Raw genomic sequence first — 20,555 nt, forward strand, 5'->3', positions numbered from 1 at the left:
AAACAGTAATTTCAATTTCAAACAAATAAAACAACAAATTCGAAATTAATTTTATTTATATACACAAATTTGGGCAAGCTGCAAATTAGTCGTCTTAACTTCACATGCTCTGGCCCTCGATGATTTGAGAAAAGATTAACTGTAATTTTGAATTTAAAAAGGGACTCCTTATCTGTTAATACCTCACAAGAAAAATGGGTGCGTGGCTTGCAATCTGAAATAATCACTGATTATTATTTCAAGATTCAATTTTTTCGCTGAGATGAATGGAATCCCAGAAAAAAGATACTGATTTTTGATGTGTGGAATTTGGGTTTTTTGATAGAGGAATTGAGGTGTTTTTTCTTGAATTCTTGCTCCAGGTAATGCTTCTGCTACTAAAGTCTGCTCCTCTCTCTCTCTAGATTAGGTCAATAGCAAATTAGCAATCATCTTGTTTTGAATTTGATTTTAGTTTTCTGAGTTTAATTCGACTTTCTTTGTGGGTATTTCTTTATTGATTTGAATTTTTATTGTTCATAAATGAAGACTTCGATTGAAGGGAGATTTACACAGGAAATGTTGGTTTGATTTCATTTTTGTGAATGTTGGGAAGGAGTGAAGTATTGAATTCGTTTAGGGTTGAGGTGTGAGTGAGTTGGATTGGAAGCTAAGACTGCAGCAATTCAATCTGAGTTAATTCTACTTCATTGTTTTGCCAAAACCATTTTGCATTTTGCCTATAACTTGTGTAATTTCTGATGATTTTTAGGATTTGAAGTTGATTTTGTTTGGAGATAAAGATGGAAAAGAAGAAATGGCTGTGGAAGAGAAGAGCTTCAGAGAGGAGCCCTGGTGAGAGTGAAAGCTCGGGATCATTTTCTTCCCCTTCCGAGAGATACTCGGACGAGCAGGTGGATATGCGTTCGTTCTTAGCTGACACGGTGTTTTTTCTATCTGTTTGTGTTTGTTTTATGTGTTTAATCAACTAGTTTAGTGTTTGGGGTATTTAATTAGTAAGTAAACTTGGAAAGCCAGAATTTTGGATTGACTATTGAATCGTTGTGTTGCTATTAAAACTTGAATCTTTACCTTTTCTACAAGTTCCCCGGGCAGCATTGCTTAAACTAAGATGAATGGTTCATGCTAAGCTCTCTGTTTCGTGTTCAGATGTTGTAGTCACCATGGTTATAACTAGTTTAGTCTACTTGTTATGCTTACTCTGTGTGTGTGTGTGTGTATTAATAAACTGACAGTGTTGGAATATTCTATTAGAAGTGAAGCAAAACTGATTTCTTTTCGCTTATTAGAACGCCACTGTGTTGGTATTGCATTGTTGTGTTGTTGACTTGCTGTTGAAACTCGAATGTGTCTACTTTCTGCGTGTAATTGCTTTGGTATTAGATGAGCGTGGTGATTATCTGTTTTGAGAAAGAGAAATGGAAGTGTTTAGAAAAAGCGCATTGACAAGTTGTGAAGGGAAGGAATCTGTATGTGTTGAGTTCTCTTAGTACATTTTGGTGATTTTTTATTTATTTATTGGAAGCAGGATGTGTCGAGGGAGTCTCCCAATGGTAGCGTACAGTCACCGGAAATCACGTCTAAGCTCTCATTTACTGATGATGAAGCAAAAGAGAACGTGAAGAGACTGACAGAGAAGCTATCGGCCGCCCTTGTGAATGTCGGTGCCAAAGAAGAGCTTGTTAAGCAGCATGCTAAAGTTGCTGAAGAAGCTGTCGCTGGTGAGCATTTTATGCTAGTTTGGTGGCATTTGTTGCTCGATTTTATCTCTTTAATTGCTCTTACAAATAGTTCTGCATTTGTTTTAATAACTGATTCTGCATAACAAGGGTGGGAGAAGGCAGAAAACGAAGTGGCAGCATTGAAACAGCAACTCGAGGTTGCTTTGCAGCAGAATGTGAGCTTGGAAGTTCGAGTCAGCCATCTCGATGGCGCTCTCAAGGAATGCGTCAGACAGCTGAGACAAGGACGAGACGAACAGGAAAAGAGAATCTCTGATGCCATAGCAGAGGGAAATAGGGCATGGGAGTCTGAAAAGGCTGAACTCGAGAAGCACATTGTTCAACTTCAGGCACGAGCCAAAGCAACCGAAAATGGAAATTCTGCTGCTATAAACCCAAAGACTCTTCAAATTCTTGAGAGTATGGAGAAGGAGAACTTGTTCTTAAAGCAAGAGATGAAGGCTCGCTGCAAGGAGTTAGAAAGCGTGATAATCGAGAGGGATCTAAGCATACAAGCTGCAGAAACTGCCAGCAAGATGCAGTTGGAGAATATTAAAAAGGTTGCTAAGCTTGAAGCTGAATGCAGAAGGCTTCAATCTCTTGCTCGAAAATCATCTCCCGTGATCAGTTTGAAGCCCAACCCGACTTCCCATTTTTACGCTGAATCTTTGACAGATAGTCACTCGGATAGCGGGGAGAGACTGAATGCAGTAGAGATGGATGCTTGTAGGACGAGTAACGTGGACAGGAACGGGTCCGAACCAAGTTGCTCGGACTCATGGGCATCAGCCTTGATTGCAGAGCTCGATCAGTTCAAAAACGAGAAACTCTTGCCAAGCAGTCTAACGGCCTGCTCTGTTGAATTTGACATGATGGATGATTTTCTCGAGATGGAGCGCCTAGTCGCGTTGCCTGATACTAAGAGCAACACCCCTCTTACAGCATCTGAATCAGCTTCAGGGGAATCTGTTTCCATGGACAATCATCTGCTTAGAGCCGAGCTTGAGTCAATGACTCAACGAGTGGCTGAATTGGAAAAAAAGTTGGAGGACATGGAAGCTGAGAGGGCTGCACTCGAGGCTGCTTTAGATGAAAGTCACGGATCGGCCAGAGCAGCTGAAACGAAGTCGGAGGTGCTGCAGAAGGAGCTGAAGGCCGTGAACGAGGCGAAGGAGCTGCTAGAGTCTCAACTCATTGCAATGGAAGTAGAAGCAAGGACTATGTCTGCAAATGTCGATTTGCTGAATGCAGAAATTCAAGATGAACGAACGTTATCAGCTGAACTCTCGATCAAGTGTCAAGAATTGGAGACTGAGTGTGTTTTGCAGAAGAACACACCGAATTCAAATGGTGAACTTAAGATAAAGCAGGTTAGGGCTGTTGTTGATGCTGCCTTTCGAGTGTTGAATGCTTCGTTTTTATGTTATTTATGCATTGTTTGTTGTACTCTTTCGCTGCAGGAGGATCTGGCCGTGGCTGCTGACAAACTCGCGGAGTGTCAGAGAACGATAGCGTCTCTAGGAATGCAGCTCAAGTCTCTCGCGACGTTGGAAGATTTCTTGATAGACACGACCAGCATACCCGACGGGGCATTACTCTCGGGAATGCCAAAGGCGCCTTCTAGTGACGAGATGACCGGCCATGTGACTGCTGCCAAGAGCAGGAATGGTTTCGGGAAGTTTTTCTCCCGGAGCAAGAGCGGCGCCGAGATTGGAATTCGACAAGATTAGGGCAACTTCTCTGTTGTTTAAGGTTTTAGGTGTTGAGGTTGCTGATCAAATACTGTTTGATTGGAATTGCTTTTGTGGAAATGTATGGATTGTCAAAAGCTTTGAGTTCCAATGGTTTCTTGTAGTTTGTTCCAATAGTTTGCTATGTTACATTATTTTATTTTATATTTTTTTTTGAAATTTTCATGATCAAAACTTAGTGTTTCTCCTAGTTTCATTGATGTTTGATGGTATTGCTGAAGATGAATATCTAGCTTAGCCGTATTACTTTTTTTTTTCACTTTGAGCAAAGTCTCATGGTACATGATTCTCTTATGCAATTACGGATCCAAAAAATGGATTCTATGAGGCTAGATATAATGAAGAAGGTCGTCATTAGCGTCGGAAATATAAAGCTGTGCAGCAGCAGGTGGATGGTGGATGAAGAATGAAAGTGAACTCGGACCTTGAAGGTTTTGTCATATTTTAGTAGAGTTCTGGATACTCATTGGTCGGTGGTGGAGTCAGACGACTCCACCCACCCAGTGTTCTAATAAAATAAAGATAAGTTCAAATAATTTGTTTGTCTGATTTAGTCTATGTTCCATACGCAAGATGGTTCTCGTGCGAACGTCCGCATAGTGCAACATTGTCAATTTTCTTTATTATAATAAGTATTTAATTAAAATTAATTAAATTAATTTTGAATTATAATCATGAATTACTAAATCTTACTTCAAATTTTATTTAAACCCTAATCCCAAGTTTTTGTATTTCAAATTTATAGTTGGCTATTAATGAAACAACTGTGTATGCCTACTTGGCATTTTTGGCATTTTCCAATTTACGGATTCATGTCACCGAAATTGATGGCTATTAATTGAGATGATATTTTTGTCTTGCAGAGGAAAATATATTAATTAAAAGAAAAAGAAAAAATTTAAAGACCAATAATTGAATTCTATGACAACTATTACTTTCTATAAGAGAAAAAAATACCAATTTTTACAAAAGTTTAGTACTATTTCGATTATAGGCAAATTGGCTGTCAAATTTAATGGAAAGTTAGGCAGTCAGTTCGACCTATATAACATAATTAAATGTTGCTAAATTAGTATTATACTGAGGTTTACGATTTTGAATTTATTTCTTATTATGAGTATTATCCTAGGAACTATTATAACTAATTTACTTAAATTGATGATTTTTTCTACATTTTTTATGGGAATGGGAGAAACACCATTTTTTGAGAAAATGCATAACTAAAGTTTTAAATTTTAGTTGATCGATCGAATAATTTTTTAACATAGCATGTGACAATCTTACCCATTGTATATTTTGTTTTGTACTAATTAAATATTGGAAATGAAATTACTTTCTACCACATTTCTCACTGTCTTTCTTGTTTTGGCTTTCTTCCTTTATTCGAATTGTAGCCAGTAACTTTTATTTAATGTTTTAATTCAATTTTGAATGCCTACTAGCTAAAATTTCTAAATGTCAACATCATAATATATTTTCAGAAATCTATAATTTCATCATGCATTAAATTGATAGAAGTACTAAATAGATCACCATGGGTAAATACATTTCAAAAAGAGATACGCCGTCTATTTACCTACTCAAAAAGTGAATTATACCATTCCAAAAAGTAATACATTCCAAAGAAAAAATGTATAAAGAAAGGTATATCATTTTAAAAAGGTAAAATAGTATTACAAAATGCATTAAAAAACATAAAGTGTAATACCTTCTCAAATACATTCTCCTTTGGAGAATGATTTTTCACGAAAAGAAGGCAAATATGATGATTGGAGAGGTAAAGATATCTCTTCAAAATAGGAAAATGTATAATACATTCTCAAAGTTTCATGTAAAAAAGATAAATATGATAGTTATATGACTTTACCCCTTCATTTACTTCATCCTTGGAGATGCTCTAATGAGACTGATCACTGATGCATATTTGTGGAAATTTCCTCGAGAAACACAATCTCAATAATTATATTTTTAAATTTGTTCATTGCTTACTTAATTGATGAGAAGACTGCATTTTTAATTTTTGAGAGCAACATTATACTAGTTGATTATTGCCATTACGGTGGACTAAAAAATTGAAATTTGTGGATCGGACACATCAAAGAAGGTCATCGGTAACGTTGAAGATGACAGAAGCGATGGACAGTCTTCATTGATATGGGTGGTGGATGAAGAATGGAAGTGAACTTCAATTGCGAATAATTGAGGTGGAGCTCCCGCACTGGAAAATCAGAGATAGCTCTAAAGGCTGAATTTAATGGAATTTTTTCAGCATGGGCCTACAAATAGACCTTTATCTAAATCTGCCATTAGATTACAAATCGTTTCTGAATAAGAAAGAGACGTTCTACATGCCATGGCACTTTGAGATGATATGCCAACACTTAGATTCCTCCAATGTTTGAAACATCCAATGTTCTAATTTATTCTCTAATATCCAACTCTATTTTCATCACATGTCATTTTGATATTAAAATCTTGTTGCAAAATGAAGTAGTATCATTCTTTTTTTAATTGTATATTTATATTGTACTATATTCTTATGTAATCTAGATTATTTAGTAATTATTTCGAAGTAATTAAGGCAATATTCCCAAAATGACATCTACAAAAGATCGAAATACATAGTAGTATATAATTCTTTTAATAAAAATATAATGATGGGTATGTTATAAAAAAATGTTTCCCAATGCCATACTCACGAAATGAAACTCGTAGATTCGGATACAGTAAAATATCGTTGCACGCATTGAAAAGTAATTGCACCCTCTTTTTATACTCTCTCCGTCCTATAATAAATGTCACAATTTTCTTTTTAGTTTATCTCATAAAAGATGTCACATTCCCTTTTTTGGAAAAAGTTCTGCCTCATATTAACATAAATATACTATTATTTTCTCTTTCATTTAACACATAAAACAACATCTCATAAAATCTCGTTTCAATTTCTAAGTATGCCATCTATTATGAGACGAAGGGAGTACTATTTTATTGAGCTTGAAATTACAGTAATCTAAATACCACTACAATAATTAGAAAATCATAGGGGTGGATTTATTTAATTAAAAAGGGATGTGTAGCTCTAAGTTGCTATAAATAAAGGGAGAGTGAAAACGATGAAAATAAGTTGTAGAATGTTGAGATAGTCCACGTGGCAGCTGGAGAAGGGCAGACGAGATCGCGCGAAATACCGACCTCTTATCCATCAGTTATTCTCTCTCACTAACTCTCTCTTTTCAGTTTTCCTTTCTCTCTCTACTGGCCCGGTTTTCTTCCATTTTTCCCACCCGACCCGTTTCTGCCATGTCCGTCGTTGCTGCCGCTGCCGCGCTCTCTCTTCCTATCGCTCTTTCTCGATCAAACAAGTTTCACGCTAGAAAGGTATGACTACTTCAATTTATTTAGCTTTGCCTCGTTTTTGCTTTGATTGAGTTGCAAGGAAGTTTCCGTAATCGGAAATGGAAGCGTGACACTTGTACGGAGCTGAATTGCTTGATTTCCTGATGATCTTTTGGATTTGATTAGGTCTATTTGTACGTGCATACTGCATGGTGATGGAGCATTTCATTTTTCAGCGGATGAGTAATTCTTAGCAAATTTTGTTTTTCTGCTCTCTGATATATGGATTTTGGTGGTTTTAGGGATTTGGTATCGGAATTGATGTGTAAATGTTGGAGGATTGATAATAGTTCTTCTTTTCAAATGATGATTTGGTAATGTTATGCCGATTTTCACTTAAATGTTGAGTAGAAGCTTATTCCGGTCGTTTTCTAGTTTTCGAGTTCTACTTTAATGTGTGTATTTTTATATATGTAAGTGGAAATTTGTGTAATGATTGATGCATATATGTATGTATGTGAAAAGGATTATGAGAGGAGTTTCTTTGATGAGTTTTGCTTATAGAGTAATAGTTTCAGGTAAATCACTCTTGTTTAGCTTGTAACTCTTTGAAGATGAGCTTCAAATGAGATTGTATCTTTTCTGACTTTTGGGTGCTTCGTGGATGTCAGTGTCTGAGGGGAGGGTTTGGAGTATTTGCTATTATTGGAGAGGAAGGTGGGCTGGTTGAGAGGAAAAGCCCTTGGACTTCACTCTTTGATGTAGAGGATCCGCGGGCGAAGGTCCCTCAGTATAAAGGTAAGTTTCTCGACGTGAATCAAGCTCTAGAGGTGGCTAGATATGACATTCAATACTGTGACTGGAAAGCTAGGCAAGATGTTCTCACAATCATGCTTCTCCACGAAAAGGTTAACTACCAACTCCTCGTTACCATTTCTCTATGTGGTTTAAGGATTTCGTTGCTTATTGTGTTTGTGGTCTGTGTATGAACATTGTTATGCATTTTCTGTTCTTTGCAATTCTGAAATCATAAGCTGTATATAGGTTGTGGAAGTCATAAACCCTCTTGCGCGGGAATTCAAATCTATTGGAACACTTCGAAAAGAACTAGCAGATTTGCAGGTGGAACTGGCACAAGCCCACAACCAGGTAAAGTAATACTTGTGCAAAAATGAATTTACTGTATTGGTTATCCTTTATCTGAGTGCAAGTGGTGTGAATGGAAATCACAGTTTTTCACAATGACAAATCTGATTAAACATCGAGGCCTCTGCTGCTGCTGATATGTGCCATAATCTTGAAAATCTACAGGTACATATATCAGAAGCAAGGGTGTCCACAGCTTTAGACAAGCTAGCCTACATGGAGACACTGGTTACTGATAAAATCTTGCAAGATATGAGCACGACAGGGTCCGACTTGTTACTCCCTTCTTCCACTCTGTCTCTTCCACCTGCAAAGAGCAGGCCGCCAAAGAGAAGCATCAATGTATCTGGTCCTGTCCAACCTTACAATGATCACCTAAAAAACTTCTGGTATCCCGTTGCTTTTTCTGCAGGCCTCAAGGATGATACCATGGTGAGTCTATTTCCACAAACCCTGTCTTCCTTGTAAGTATCGAGCGATCTTATTTGTCTCATTGCTAGTCGTCATTTATACCTCTTTCTCTGAAGTTTCTGCCCGGACCAGCCTTTACACTGTAGAAGTTTGTATTCCGCTTTTACTATCTCTCTCTCTCTTCTTGATTGTTGGTTTATGATTCAGATGCCAATTGATTGCTTCGAGGAACCTTGGGTTCTTTTCCGTGGAAAGGATGGCAAACCAGGGTGTGTTCAGAATACTTGTGCTCACAGAGCCTGTCCACTCGATTTAGGTTCGATTAATGAGGGCCGTATAAAGTGTCCCTATCATGGTGAGCTCATGAGGACATAAGTAAACATTTATATACTCTATTAGTATCAATTACAAGATGACTGATCATCTTCCATAAATCAGGATGGGAATACTCTACTGATGGAAAATGTGAGAAAATGCCCTCTACAAAGTTCCTCAATGTGAAGATCAAGGCACTGCCATGCTTTGAGCAAGAGGGAATGATCTGGATCTGGCCAGGGAATGATCCTCCAACGCCAAAACTTCCTTCTTTATTACCACCTTCAGGATTTCAAATACATGCTGAGGTATTTTTTACCTGCAAATACTAATCAAGTTAAGTCGATTAAAAAAAACATTCTCAATCTTGATTCTGATGTAACTTGTCATAAACCAGATTGTCATGGAACTTCCAGTGGAACATGGGCTCCTACTAGACAACCTTTTGGATCTTGCACATGCTCCTTTTACTCACACTTCGACATTTGCTAAGGGATGGAGCGTTCCAAGGTTCGTGTTTCACTTATTTACACATTCATTGTATGCTCACTAGTTGTTGAATCACCTCATTTTCAGTTCAAGGGTGTGACATATATAACTGAATAATATTCTAGTTGTTTCTGTTCTCAGCTTGGTGAAGTTTTTGACACCTTCTGCATCTAGTCTGCAAGGCTACTGGGATCCATATCCCATAGATATGGAATTCCATCCACCTTGCATGGTGCTATCAACGATAGGGATCTCCAAGCCCGGGAAACTACAAGGGCAGAGCACAAGAGAGTGCGCTACTCATCTCCACCAACTTCACGTCTGCTTACCTTCATCTAAACAGAAGACGAGGTTGCTGTACAGAATGTCACTCGACTTTGCTCCAATTCTGAAACACGTCCCGTTCATGCAACACCTGTGGAGATATTTTGCTGAGAAGGTACAAGAATAGTCCCTATAACAAGAAAAACACCTCACCTCTTGCTCTTTGCTCCATGAAATCCTCGAATTCTGTGTGCAGGTGCTGAATGAGGATCTGCGGCTCGTACTTGGCCAACAGGAGCGCATGCTCAACGGCGCAAATGTTTGGAACTTGCCAGTTTCCTATGACAAGCTGGGAGTAAGGTATAGGCAATGGAGGGATTCAGTGGAACGAGGATCGAAAGAGCTGCAGTCGCCATACAACTTTCTTGACCAATAGAGTTACTTGGCTTGCTTAATTTCAACAACAAATTAAGAGTTCAAAATCAGATGATGGGCTAAAACACACAGCCTTAGTAATAATAAGAGAAATCACAGCCTTTGCATTTGTATAGATTTTTTTTCCTTGTACAGGTTTGAAGTAAACATGGTCCCCTCCTAATTTTTTTGGTTCAAATAGTGACCAGAAAACCCAGTGGTGTCACTGATTTTTCTTTAAATTTTCCTTTTTGATAGGAAATGTCAGTTGTAGCATATGCTGAAATTGTGTTTAATATAGTTGAGGGTTTGAATCCAAGCACTGTGTCACTTGAAACTATCATATGTATTCCAACTTCGAACATACGTATAGGTATGGTTATTGCGCCAAAATACACGAATCTTAGATCTAAGATTATTGATACATGGGTGCGAAAAATATTTTCAACATTCTAAAATTTCGAAATTCGGCTAATTCATTTTCTTCTCTTTGCTTTGTTTTCACAAATTTTCAGTTTTTTCAAATATAGTCTCTTTATTTTCTTCATCAAAATCGATGCTCTGTTTGTTATATAGAGGTTAATTTATAAATTATTACTAATGATACTTATTTTATTTCAAAGTATTACTAATGATACATAACCAGGCATATAAATATCTATTAAAAATAATGTAATTATTGAAAATTAAATATAAATGAAAATCAAATTAAATTTGAAAAGAGCATGTCAGTTTCACAGTTTGTATTGAATTGATACAAATGCATTGAGAGAATATTTATTAAAAAGGACGTATTTAAGGAAACTAAAGAGGAGTGAAACAAATTGAGTTTGGAAAAAAGAAGAAGTTAAAAGGCGAAGCGCATGGAGAAGATGAACCAAGTACCAAGCCCTTCACGCAAGAATAGTGCATCTTGACCACTAGGCTATCAATAAATTACTATATTCATACAAGTATAACGTTAGTACTCCTATTAATCAATAAAATTTTGTGGGTATAGTTGTACCCCTTATTTCTATTGAGATATGCAACTGGCACAATGATAGTGTCCCTCCGCCCCTTCAAATTTGTCACACTTTAATCGGTTACGAGTTTTAAGAAATGCAATAGAAAGTGGATTGAAAAAATTAATGGAGAGTGAACCCTACTTTAATATACTAGTTTTATAATAAAATGTGAGTTGAAATGAGTTTTTGGAAAATAAGATCCACTACCAAAAATGATAAAAGTGAAATGTAACAAATTTTGTGGAACAATCGAAATAGAAAAATGTGACAAAATTTAAGGAGTTGAGAGAGATTATACGTTGATTGTATGTTTTCAGAACTCTCTTGTCTCCAGAACAATCAATCCAGGTTGAATCTAGCTCGTTGAACCAAAATCAATCCAATGATTTGAATTTGGTCATAGTTAATTCTTTAACGGGTGGTTTGACACTATTACACAAAAAAATTTGTAAGAAAAATAACAATATATAAAAATACATAAATATTTGATGTGATCCATTAGAACTAGTCCACATTATCAATTTTCCATAATAACTGAAACATTTTCATATAAGACATTTGTTTGACAGTTTCTTTTACTTTACTCGTCCACCTTATTTAAATATTTCTTCTTCTTTGGGACATTTTCTTTCTTTTCTACAATGTCAACATCCAAGAATTTGATTTTATCGACATGACCAGCTTAGCAGGGTTAAGGATGATTTTCAAAGATTTTGACAAAGTTAATTAGTTGACAATAAAAATGAAAAGAAAGAGGTGTGACGAAGGATTACCCCTCTCCGATGTTATGTGCACAAAGCATGATTCAACTTATCAATTGTCAAACCATCCCTCAAGAATATTTTAATGGGGCTGGAATGATTCGTCACTGCCTAAGGCTTGCAAATTGGTATAGAAAATTTATATGATGATTTGGTAGTTGGATTATTTATTCCACGAAGAACTTATTGAAGCATGGAACTACTATTTTTATAATACTATAATTTTGAATTAATTCAAGAGATGTGAATATGATCATTATTTAATTGCAATTACTTTATTCTCATATTAATCGAAAATCTTTTATTACTCATGCTTATTTTCTACATAAATTAAGTTAGAATAACTATATCCATTACGTAGTAGTTTTTTTTTTATTGCTGTAAAAAATTGAATAAAATAAGAAGGAATATGGGTGAAGGCACAACATATTTTGAACGATTTTTAAATGATGATTAAGATAACTTTTTTTTAACTAAGATGATTAGATAACTATACACTGTAATTTTGTAAGCAAAGGTATATTAGGTAGTAACGCCAACACGAGCATTAATATATAAATACTTATGAAAACATTAAATAATGAAAATGATAAATGTAAACTAAGATAATGGTGCATGGAAGCTTCTGTCATCTTTCCTGTGAAGCAGCGTAACTAATCAATATTAGCGGAGTACGTCATTTTACAGCATTCTGTAAAATATTTAGTATAGTACCATAGCATATAGATATTGTTCTCATTTTTAGTTGACCATTTTTATTCCGATTAGTTCTCCCACTTCCACAGATGTAACAATCTGTTTATTATACATTAAAATAGTTTACTCCTGTATGACCAATCATACAATAAAATAATTAACTAAATGGAGCAATATTTTAATACAGCGAGGGACATAAAAATGTTGTTAATTAGCAAGATGATGAAAGCGCACATGATTTCAAACCTACGTAAAAGAGTACAAATAAAAAAAAATTAGATGCTGATCTTGTAAATTAGACAATATTAATCATTTTGATTACTTTAATAAAGTGAGTATTTAGGATTAGGCAGATTATGAAAGCAAGTATTAAAAATTAGGATGTTGATCTTGTAACTTAGACAACATACTACTACTATATTAGGTATCAACCCAGCAGCCATTCTTCTCATTCTCACAGTCATCGTTGTGCTTGATGTCTCATGACTTTGATTCAGCGTTTGGTGATCTGCAGAAGGGCATTCCCAATTGTGAAAAAATGATGATTTTTGCCCACAGCCACTACGTGAACGGCCTCAACACGCCCCGCTTCTGCTCATCACTCCAACAATCTCCACATGATTCTTCTATCGTCGACAATTTCATATATAAATCATGCTCTCTATATACGGAGCATCTAATGATGGAGACGCGGCTGAAATCCATGAACGGGAGCCTCAGCGAGCAGCTCGATGCCATTGGTGCCTTGAAGAAATGGCATTCTGTCTTATCCAATGCAGCGGCCATGATCTGCGTGGCAGTGGCCGCGGCCGTTGCGGCGAATGTCGTTCCAGTGAGTGCGGGGGCGAGGGCAGTGATCGGAGCGTTGGCAGCTGCGGGCTCCGTTCTGTTTGCTGCGCTCGGGAAATGGCGCCAATCTGTTCTGAAGAAGCGTGAGACTGCCGTCAAGAAACACAAGGAGATAGCAGAGCGTATGTGTGCAGGGGCCAGACTCGGCATGAAATATCTCTTCGACATTCACCATGTGGCTGTCAGGTTGCATCTCGAAATCAAATCTTTGTCGGAAGCGACTGATGAATTACTAAAGAATGATGAAGCCTACAGTAAATCGATGGAGTCGGCTAAACAAGAAGTGCTTGTGAGCATCAGAGGAGTGTGAGTCCTACCTAAGGTAACTTCGACTTCGATGGATAATTCATGATAATTCCTAGTAAAAGATGAGAGTTTATTTGTGTCAAAAATGGTCTTTTACTTATTGTATTTCAAATACTCCCAATTAACATTGTTTTAAGTTGAGTTGAAAATATTGTGCTTCATATATTTAAATTTGAATTGTAGTATGTGTTTGAGATGGACTTTGTATAATTGTATTGTTCCTCTTTTGTGAATGCACATTGTTTTCCTTTTGAAGTCCATATGTAAGATTGTAAGATGTAAACGGTTGGATAATGCTCAAAGTCGGATTATATCTGTTTAAATTTGTATGTGGTGTATATTTGGGGTTTTACCCAATACCTAGATTCAATTTCATCATACCTAATATTTGGGCTTCAAACGGGCTTTTACTCAAGCCCGACTCACCTCATTTTCTCTAGCAAATTACATATTCGAATAGTCAACTTTATATATATGAAAGCGAACTACTCTCTCCGTCCCACCTCAAGTGATTGACTGTTTTTCGGCATGTGTTTGGGGAAATGATAATAAATAGTTAAAGTGAAAAACAAAGTAACGTGAATAAGGTATATACGACTCTCTTCTATATTATTCTCTTCACTTTAACTATTTATTATCATCTTCGCAAAACAAAGGTAAAAAAGAAATCAATCACTTGAGCTGAGACGAATGGAGTAGTACTATTTTCTACCTTGCCAATTACCCCAAAGAGCTTCAATCGGAAAACACATGAAATTTTCTCACCTGTTTGAAAGACCAATTAACATTGTTTTAATTGAGGATGGGTATACATATATTTAACCACGTTGACCATTTATACAGCTATTAACCTCTTAAAACATCTCATAAAATGTATGATCCTTGTTATTTAACCAACTTAAATAGTTTATAAGCTACTGCTATACAAACAATACATTCTATAAACTTTTAAATCATCTCGAATTTTTGGTGCTCTCATGGATCAAACGACAAGCGCTTGCCAAAGTTCAGTAACCCACAAACTATTAGAGCATCCACAGTGCCGCTAGCCGACCGGCTAGCCGATTCGCGGCGCTGGCCGATCGGCTAGCCGAACCATTGCAATCGGCCAGCGGCGAATCGGCTAGAAAATCGGCGTGGGCTAGCCGATCGAGGGGCGCTGGCCGCAATTGTGGCGTGCCGATCGGCCAGCGCCTTTTTTTTTTTTTTTTTTTTTTTGAAAACCTATATATACGCGATTTTAGTTTCATTTTCATTTGCACCACTTGTTTTAACGAGTTTTCTCTCTCTCTAACTTTCTGCACAAGAGCATCATAGAGCGATGGACAACAACAACGAGTCCAGTCCGGCGACGAGCGGCTCTCATACTCCCACGGTACCCGTGGGATCTGGATGGGGCCAGATGGGCCCAGGGTTTAACGTCCCTTGGGGGCAGTTGATGGGGATGATGGCCGGTGCGCCAGGGGGAATGCAGGGGGGTATGCCGTAGGGGATGCCAGGCGGGGGGCAGGGGAGCCAGGGGAGCAGCGGGCAGTCAGCGCCGGGGTGGGGAGGTATGCCCCAGATGCAGCAGCAGATGCTGCAGCAGATGATAGGGATGATGTGGCAGGGAGGGATGCAGCACGGTATGCATCCCGGGATGCAGGGGTCACCGGGAGGGGACGCGGTCTATCGTCCCTCTCTGTATTTTTTGACGGCTTCGTCTCACACGTCGACCCCAATGGAGACGCAGTTTACTGGCGATGACCTTTTGTCATTGCATGACATGGGGATCGATCTCGGCGATCCGGGCACTCCCGTTCCAGCGGGGCGGGCCGCGACGAAGAAGAAGACGAGGGGGAAGGCCAAGGCGGTCGGCAAGTCGTCGCAGCCCGCTGTTGACGACACCCTCACCCGGAGGAAGTGGACGGAGGATGAGTACGCCGGGATGGCCAGGGGGTGGTTGGAGGTGTGCGACGATCCGCTGGTTGCGAACAACCAGCGGGTCGTCAACATGTGGGCGAAGATCAGAGCTGCCTATAGGAGGCACTGCCCGCACGGGAAGGACTTCAGCGGGGAGGAGGTCCGGAAGGGGTGGGAGCGCATTAGGGCCGCGGTCGGCCGTTTTTCGGCGTTGTACGCCAACGCCCTCCGTCAGCTCACTAGTGGGCAGAATGAGGACGACGCCCGGAGGATAGCCGAGAGTCAGTTCCCCTTGGCGGGGAAGTACAAGGAGTTCCACTTCTGGGAGTGCTATGAGTTGCTGAAGGACTCCGAGAAGTTCCGGGCGGGATGCGACACTGGGTGGCCGAAGAAGCAGAGGCTGAACTATTCCGGCAACTACAGCGACAGCAGCGGCGGATCCCACGACCTCCCCCCGGATGCTGAGGAGTTTCCCTCCCCTCCATCCGTTGCTCGTCGCCCTCGCCCGGTTGGCCAAAAGCGGGCGCAACGGGCAGCGAGGGGAGGATCCCCCCTATCGCCCCATGAGGTCATCTCAGCCCCCCCACCTCCATGCGCGTACACTTTATTATCGCGTGCAAAGACGGAGGAACGTATGTTCGCGGTCTTCCAAGAGTGGAAGACCGCAACCGACCCCACGGAGAAGAGGTTCCTCTACTCGATGCTCGAGAACATGCGGTTGGATTTGTATGCCTCGAAGGCACTGGTAGGGGGTTCAGACGCGGGCTCAGATACACCGGGTGGCGGCGGCGAGGACGGCGGCGGCGAGGATGGCGACGGCGACGACGAGGAGTAGAGAGTGGCGGGGCTCGTGTGTGGAAGCCCTTTTTTTTAAAAAAAAATCATGTATTTTTTTTTAATCTATGTACCTTTTTTTTTAATGAAATGAATGAATTTTCCGTATATTTTATTCCGTAATTTAATCGTAAATTTTATTCCGTAAAATGTAGTAGTTGTTTTTGAATTATTTTTATTGCGGCTGGTCTATGGCTGACCTAAATCTGATGTGGCAGGTGGATTTTTAGTACTGCTGACGTGGCAGGAAAAGAGAGTCTATTACCATTATGGATGCTCTTAACCATAAATCCAATATGAAGAAATGACTATAATACAATTCCATGTTTCACCATAACAATTTAACATCATACTATTACACTCAATACACTTTCTCCACTCATAATAATTATTAAGAGTAGTGGTAATATATTACATACAAATACAATCAATAATTATTTATGTTGGTTTCCAAACTGCAAGTAACTCTTGGAACATCTCTACAACTAGCTCTCTGTCTGCATTTCTGAAGAAATCATTCATTTCTTCTCTCACATCATAAATCTTGCCAAAATCAAGCAAGTACGCCAAGCACCCCTTCTTTAATTTATCAAGCTGGTAGAGCCAAGCTTCCTGTAGTCTCTCGAGCACGTTCCCTGAGTTAATGTCTTCCAACAGGCTCTCCTCGCAAGCATCCTTCAAGTCCATGATGTCGTACTTGTTTGCCGCGCTCAGCAATGCCAGCCGGTGCTTCCAGAAGTCCTCCTGGCTTATCGCCCCGTACAGGTAAGTGAGGAGGGCCATGCAGGACTCGGATGTCATATCTTCAATGTCGATTGTTGAAGACTCTTTCTCCTTGAGATCATGCTCGAACATGCTCATAAAGACAGGAGAACTAGCGGAGAGAATAGCTCTGTGAGCTCGTAGAGATCCATCGGAGGAGTTGATGGTGACGTCTGCGTGAATCTCCTCGTCAAGCATGCGACAGAGACATCTGAGAGTGCTTTGGCTCGCTTGACTTTGCATCAGGCCGTCGCTGGGCCATATAGAACTGCCTTCTCCACCCTGAAGTTCAGCAGCGACAGCAAATGATGCGTTTCACTTACATATTTCTCAGCATGAATCTCAAGTCTATTTCTACTTTCTAATAAAAATGTTGCAACACTCACATTTATAGGGCAGATCTTAAGGTCCAGAAACTCAACATCAATGACAAAACGTCCTTGAAAGTTAATATCGATAGGGCAAGCAAAGTCATCACTAGAACGAAGTAGTCTCTCGTGAACTGCAGGCATATAAGATAACGAACATTAATTATAACAAAAAGACTACTATCTAGTAACACATCTACATATACATAGAAATATACATGCAAAATAGTGAGTGTAAATTTTCGAACAAAGGTGAGGGGTGCATTTCTCTATATATCCAATGATGATATGCACACTTATCAAGTCTTTTCATGAAAAATTAAAACATCTACATAATGAGCTTATGTCTTTTTTTTCTACACCAGAACTTGATCGTCCTGTTAGAACTCAGGAAAGAACAAAGAAGCACACTATTAGTGTTCGGTTTTCAAGATTGTATCCGAGATTAAATTTGTAGTGTGTTTGGTTCATGAGGTTCAACCCCACAACTCAATCCTAGATGGATAATCATGGGATAATTAGTCATAGCTAACCCCCTATGACTTAAATAATCTCACGACTCAATCCTAGATTGTATCTTGGTATTATTTTATCTTAGAAACCGAACACTACCTTAATGAAGTGTTCAACACGAAGTCTGAGAGTGTCTTGAATTTACAATCACCAACCCCCTATGCAAGCCACCAAAACAAAGAATCCTTTGAATTAGACTGACATCAAAGTCGGAAGAGAAATGCACAAAAGAGAGGAAATTGCCTGTTTGATACCATGAATGATCGAATCACACTCTTGTTGCATAATCTCTTGATTCTCTTTCCCCCAAAATTTATCTAAAAAACTGATTTCCTTATCTTCAGAACTCAGAAGCTAATTCTACAGCATTTAATTTCTTCAGTAGAGTATCATTTTTTACTAATAATTTAACCTGATAAATGCTTGCATTTCCAAATCTAACCTAGTAAAAACCTATTTACCAAAAAATGCCAGATAAATTGAAAAGGTTCTCAAATCTAAACCGAGGTCAAATTTTAGGTGTTGATCAATAAATTGACTCAAATAAACTTATAGACTCGATTTAGCAGAAAGTAAATAGGCGTTTACTGGTTAAGCGTTGAATATGCATTCATGAGGTGAAATTGAGTACATTTTCCCAATTAAAAGCTATTCAATCTTCACAAAAACAGAGCAAAATAGAAATAAATAAACAAAATCCAGCAAAATCAACAAAAACCACACAAAAAATGCTGAATCGATCAGAAAAAAGGTCAACGAAGTCAAAGAGATACGCACTGGGCGAGACGTAGGGCCTGCGATTGGAGGCGGAGGTGGAAACACGAATGATGAAGCGAGCAATCGGCGGCTGCTCCTTCGAAACACGAGACGGCTCGGGGAAAAGCCTGATGTAAACGGAGCGATTCTTCTCGACCGATAAATGCCTGAAACAACCGATCGGAAATTCACGATCGCCGTCATGTGTAAAACGGTGTGTAAGCGTAGATATAGGCACAAAAGCGGTAGCTTACAGATACCAGTTCCAAATGCCGATTTTGAACGGCTCGGATCTCTTGTACAGATTGGTTGGACCGAAGCTCTCGATTTTCCACTGCGCCAGTCTTGCTATCGTCTCCACCTTCGTGTCCGCCATTGTTGTGTGTGTGTGACTGTGTGAGAGAGAGAGGAAAATTGATTTCTTTATTTAATGAAGCTTAATTATTGGCTTTTTGGATTGAAGATAAGTGAGAAGTCAAATCTAATTGGGTAAAAGTTGACTTATTTTTTTGCTTTGTTGGGATTGATGAATAAAGTTATGCAATTTAACAATAAAAAGATAATTTTATAAAAATATTAAGAGAAGTAACAACTTTTATTTAATGTTAAATCTCTTTGAATAATTATTAATTTCTACCTACTAGAGAGAGAAATAATAATTTGACTCAAACAAAGGATATTAGGAGTATAATGATAAGAAAAATACAAAATTCAATTTTTGACAGAGTTACAAATTAGAATGCCTTGATATTTTTGGTAGGTTAATGAAATAGAACTTCGGACAAAATTAATTCATGTAATGTATCAAATTTTATGAGTTTAATAAATTAGATAAGTACTTCTCCCTTCGTTTCATAGTAGTAAGATTGTTTCTTTTTTACACGAAGATTAAAAAAATGATGTGTAATGTATTAAATAAAATGATAATAAAGTAGTAAGAGATAGAGAAAAAAGTAAACAGAATAAAGGAAAAGAGAGGAAAAAGTAGACGACAAGAAATAAGTTGACTTTTATTAAAATGGAAAATAATTTTACTACTATGGAACGTACCAAAATGCCAAAATGACTTCATTATTACGGAACGAAGAGAGTATTATGTTTTTATGAATAGTAGTAGTACTATAATTTAATTTGGTAGATTCGAGGCTATGCTTTTTTGAGTTTTTAATAACTGGATCTATGATTATTCTTAACTTATGAATATGTGGCAAAATTAATTTCGATCATTTTTGATAAATTATTTTCGAACAATCTGAAGATAAGTTAAACAACCATGTATTTTCATACTTATGTTTGATAGTGTCAAAGCATTAGAAGGCATTATTAATTCAGTCATTATTAAAGTAAAGCTTTCAACTTTTGGACCAATTCAAAAGGTTGAGCATTATAGCATATGAAAGTAATGAGAAAAAATTAAAGAGACCACACATTTTTTTTCAATTCATAACATGGAATCGCTATCTTTTTTTAAAAAGGGTATGTCAAAGTAAATGTGTTCTGATAAGCCAAATCAGTTCGCAAATTTATGATTAGTTACGGTTCAAATGTAATTGAAAACTGTTAAAGTTTTAGAAAAATTTTAAAGAGAGAGGCAATAATGATGTGATAAAAATAGATGAAAACCAGAAGAGATCACCTAATATATTGCATACGGGGGCTAATATGATGAGTAAATATAACCTCGTTCCACTTTTCTATAGTGGTCCTGCTAGAAATTATAGTAACAAGTCTGTTCACGTACTTACCAAGTTAGGTAACAGTACTTTACATAGGGGTGGCAAAATGAGTAGCGGGTAATGAGTAATTCTCATCTCGACCCGCTACCTGCCGGGTATTGGGTACCCGTTACCCGACGATAACGGGAAACGGGGCGGGATCGGGTAGTGTGTTTTAGAATTTTGCGGGTAGCGGGTATATCCGCTACCCGCGTGGGTATACCTGTTAGTCCCGATAA

At 38.2% G+C, this 20,555-nt stretch overlaps 3 protein-coding genes across 8 annotated transcripts; 2 read left to right on the forward strand and 1 right to left on the reverse strand.

The window, feature by feature from the left end:
* Window positions 1-79: 79 nt before the first annotated feature.
* On the forward strand, window positions 80-3,692 carry LOC125203097 (filament-like plant protein). The gene is made up of 5 exons (XM_048101380.2): window positions 80-362; window positions 752-893; window positions 1,529-1,721; window positions 1,830-3,091; window positions 3,182-3,692. Exons 2-5 carry the CDS (start codon window positions 783-785, stop codon window positions 3,449-3,451), a joined length of 1,836 nt encoding a protein of 611 aa, XP_047957337.1. The 5' UTR covers window positions 80-362; window positions 752-782; the 3' UTR covers window positions 3,452-3,692.
* A 2,997-nt stretch (window positions 3,693-6,689) lies between these two features.
* Window positions 6,690-10,166, forward strand: LOC125203498 (chlorophyllide a oxygenase, chloroplastic-like). Of its 5 annotated transcripts, none has more exons than XM_089061899.1 (11): window positions 6,708-6,850; window positions 6,995-7,020; window positions 7,111-7,386; window positions 7,480-7,716; window positions 7,853-7,957; window positions 8,120-8,386; window positions 8,573-8,720; window positions 8,804-8,988; window positions 9,078-9,190; window positions 9,311-9,608; window positions 9,690-10,166. In XM_089061899.1, the coding sequence occupies exons 4-11, from the start codon at window positions 7,699-7,701 to the stop codon at window positions 9,867-9,869; spliced, it is 1,314 nt and encodes a 437-aa protein (XP_088918025.1). In that variant the 5' UTR covers window positions 6,708-6,850; window positions 6,995-7,020; window positions 7,111-7,386; window positions 7,480-7,698; the 3' UTR covers window positions 9,870-10,166. The 5 variants fall into 5 exon arrangements, with proteins under 5 accessions (XP_047957807.1, XP_088918025.1, XP_088918026.1 ...); XM_089061900.1 differs by having other exon boundaries at window positions 7,111-7,182; XM_089061898.1 differs by lacking the exon at window positions 7,111-7,386 and having other exon boundaries at window positions 6,995-7,051.
* A 6,310-nt stretch (window positions 10,167-16,476) lies between these two features.
* LOC125198799 (BTB/POZ domain-containing protein At1g21780-like) lies at window positions 16,477-19,025 on the reverse strand. Of its 2 annotated transcripts, none has more exons than XM_048097066.2 (4): window positions 18,856-19,025; window positions 18,623-18,768; window positions 17,351-17,466; window positions 16,477-17,246 (listed from the first exon to the last, which is right to left on the reverse strand). In XM_048097066.2, the coding sequence occupies exons 1-4, from the start codon at window positions 18,975-18,977 to the stop codon at window positions 16,641-16,643; spliced, it is 990 nt and encodes a 329-aa protein (XP_047953023.1). In that variant the 5' UTR covers window positions 18,978-19,025; the 3' UTR covers window positions 16,477-16,640. The 2 variants fall into 2 exon arrangements, with proteins under 2 accessions (XP_047953023.1, XP_047953024.1); XM_048097067.2 differs by having other exon boundaries at window positions 18,862-19,024.
* Window positions 19,026-20,555: the final 1,530 nt, after the last annotated feature.

This window comes from Salvia hispanica, chromosome 6, assembly GCF_029641045.1.
Source record: "Salvia hispanica isolate PSC_SH4W2 chromosome 6, Shi_PSC_v1, whole genome shotgun sequence".
In the NCBI taxonomy this organism is placed as follows: domain Eukaryota; kingdom Viridiplantae; phylum Streptophyta; class Magnoliopsida; order Lamiales; family Lamiaceae; genus Salvia; species Salvia hispanica.

Excerpts from the sequence above, each read along its gene's own strand:
- LOC125203498 (XM_048101850.2), top strand. The coding sequence starts at position 6,773 with ATGTCCGTCGTTGCTGCCGCTGCCGCGCTCTCTCTTCCTATCGCTCTT. Across the intron at positions 6,851-7,479 it reads ACAAGTTTCACGCTAGAAAG|TGTCTGAGGGGAGGGTTTGG; the intron begins GTATGACTACTT and ends CGTGGATGTCAG. Across the intron at positions 8,721-8,803 it reads TATAAAGTGTCCCTATCATG|GATGGGAATACTCTACTGAT; the intron begins GTGAGCTCATGA and ends TCCATAAATCAG.
- LOC125203097 (XM_048101380.2), top strand. The coding sequence starts at position 783 with ATGGAAAAGAAGAAATGGCTGTGGAAGAGAAGAGCTTCAGAGAGGAGC. Across the intron at positions 894-1,528 it reads AGAGATACTCGGACGAGCAG|GATGTGTCGAGGGAGTCTCC; the intron begins GTGGATATGCGT and ends TATTGGAAGCAG. Across the intron at positions 1,722-1,829 it reads TGCTGAAGAAGCTGTCGCTG|GGTGGGAGAAGGCAGAAAAC; the intron begins GTGAGCATTTTA and ends CTGCATAACAAG.
- LOC125198799 (XM_048097066.2), bottom strand. The coding sequence starts at position 18,977 with ATGGCGGACACGAAGGTGGAGACGATAGCAAGACTGGCGCAGTGGAAA. Across the intron at positions 18,769-18,855 it reads GGCATTTGGAACTGGTATCT|GCATTTATCGGTCGAGAAGA; the intron begins GTAAGCTACCGC and ends CGGTTGTTTCAG. Across the intron at positions 17,467-18,622 it reads CAGGCCCTACGTCTCGCCCA|TTCACGAGAGACTACTTCGT; the intron begins GTGCGTATCTCT and ends ATATGCCTGCAG.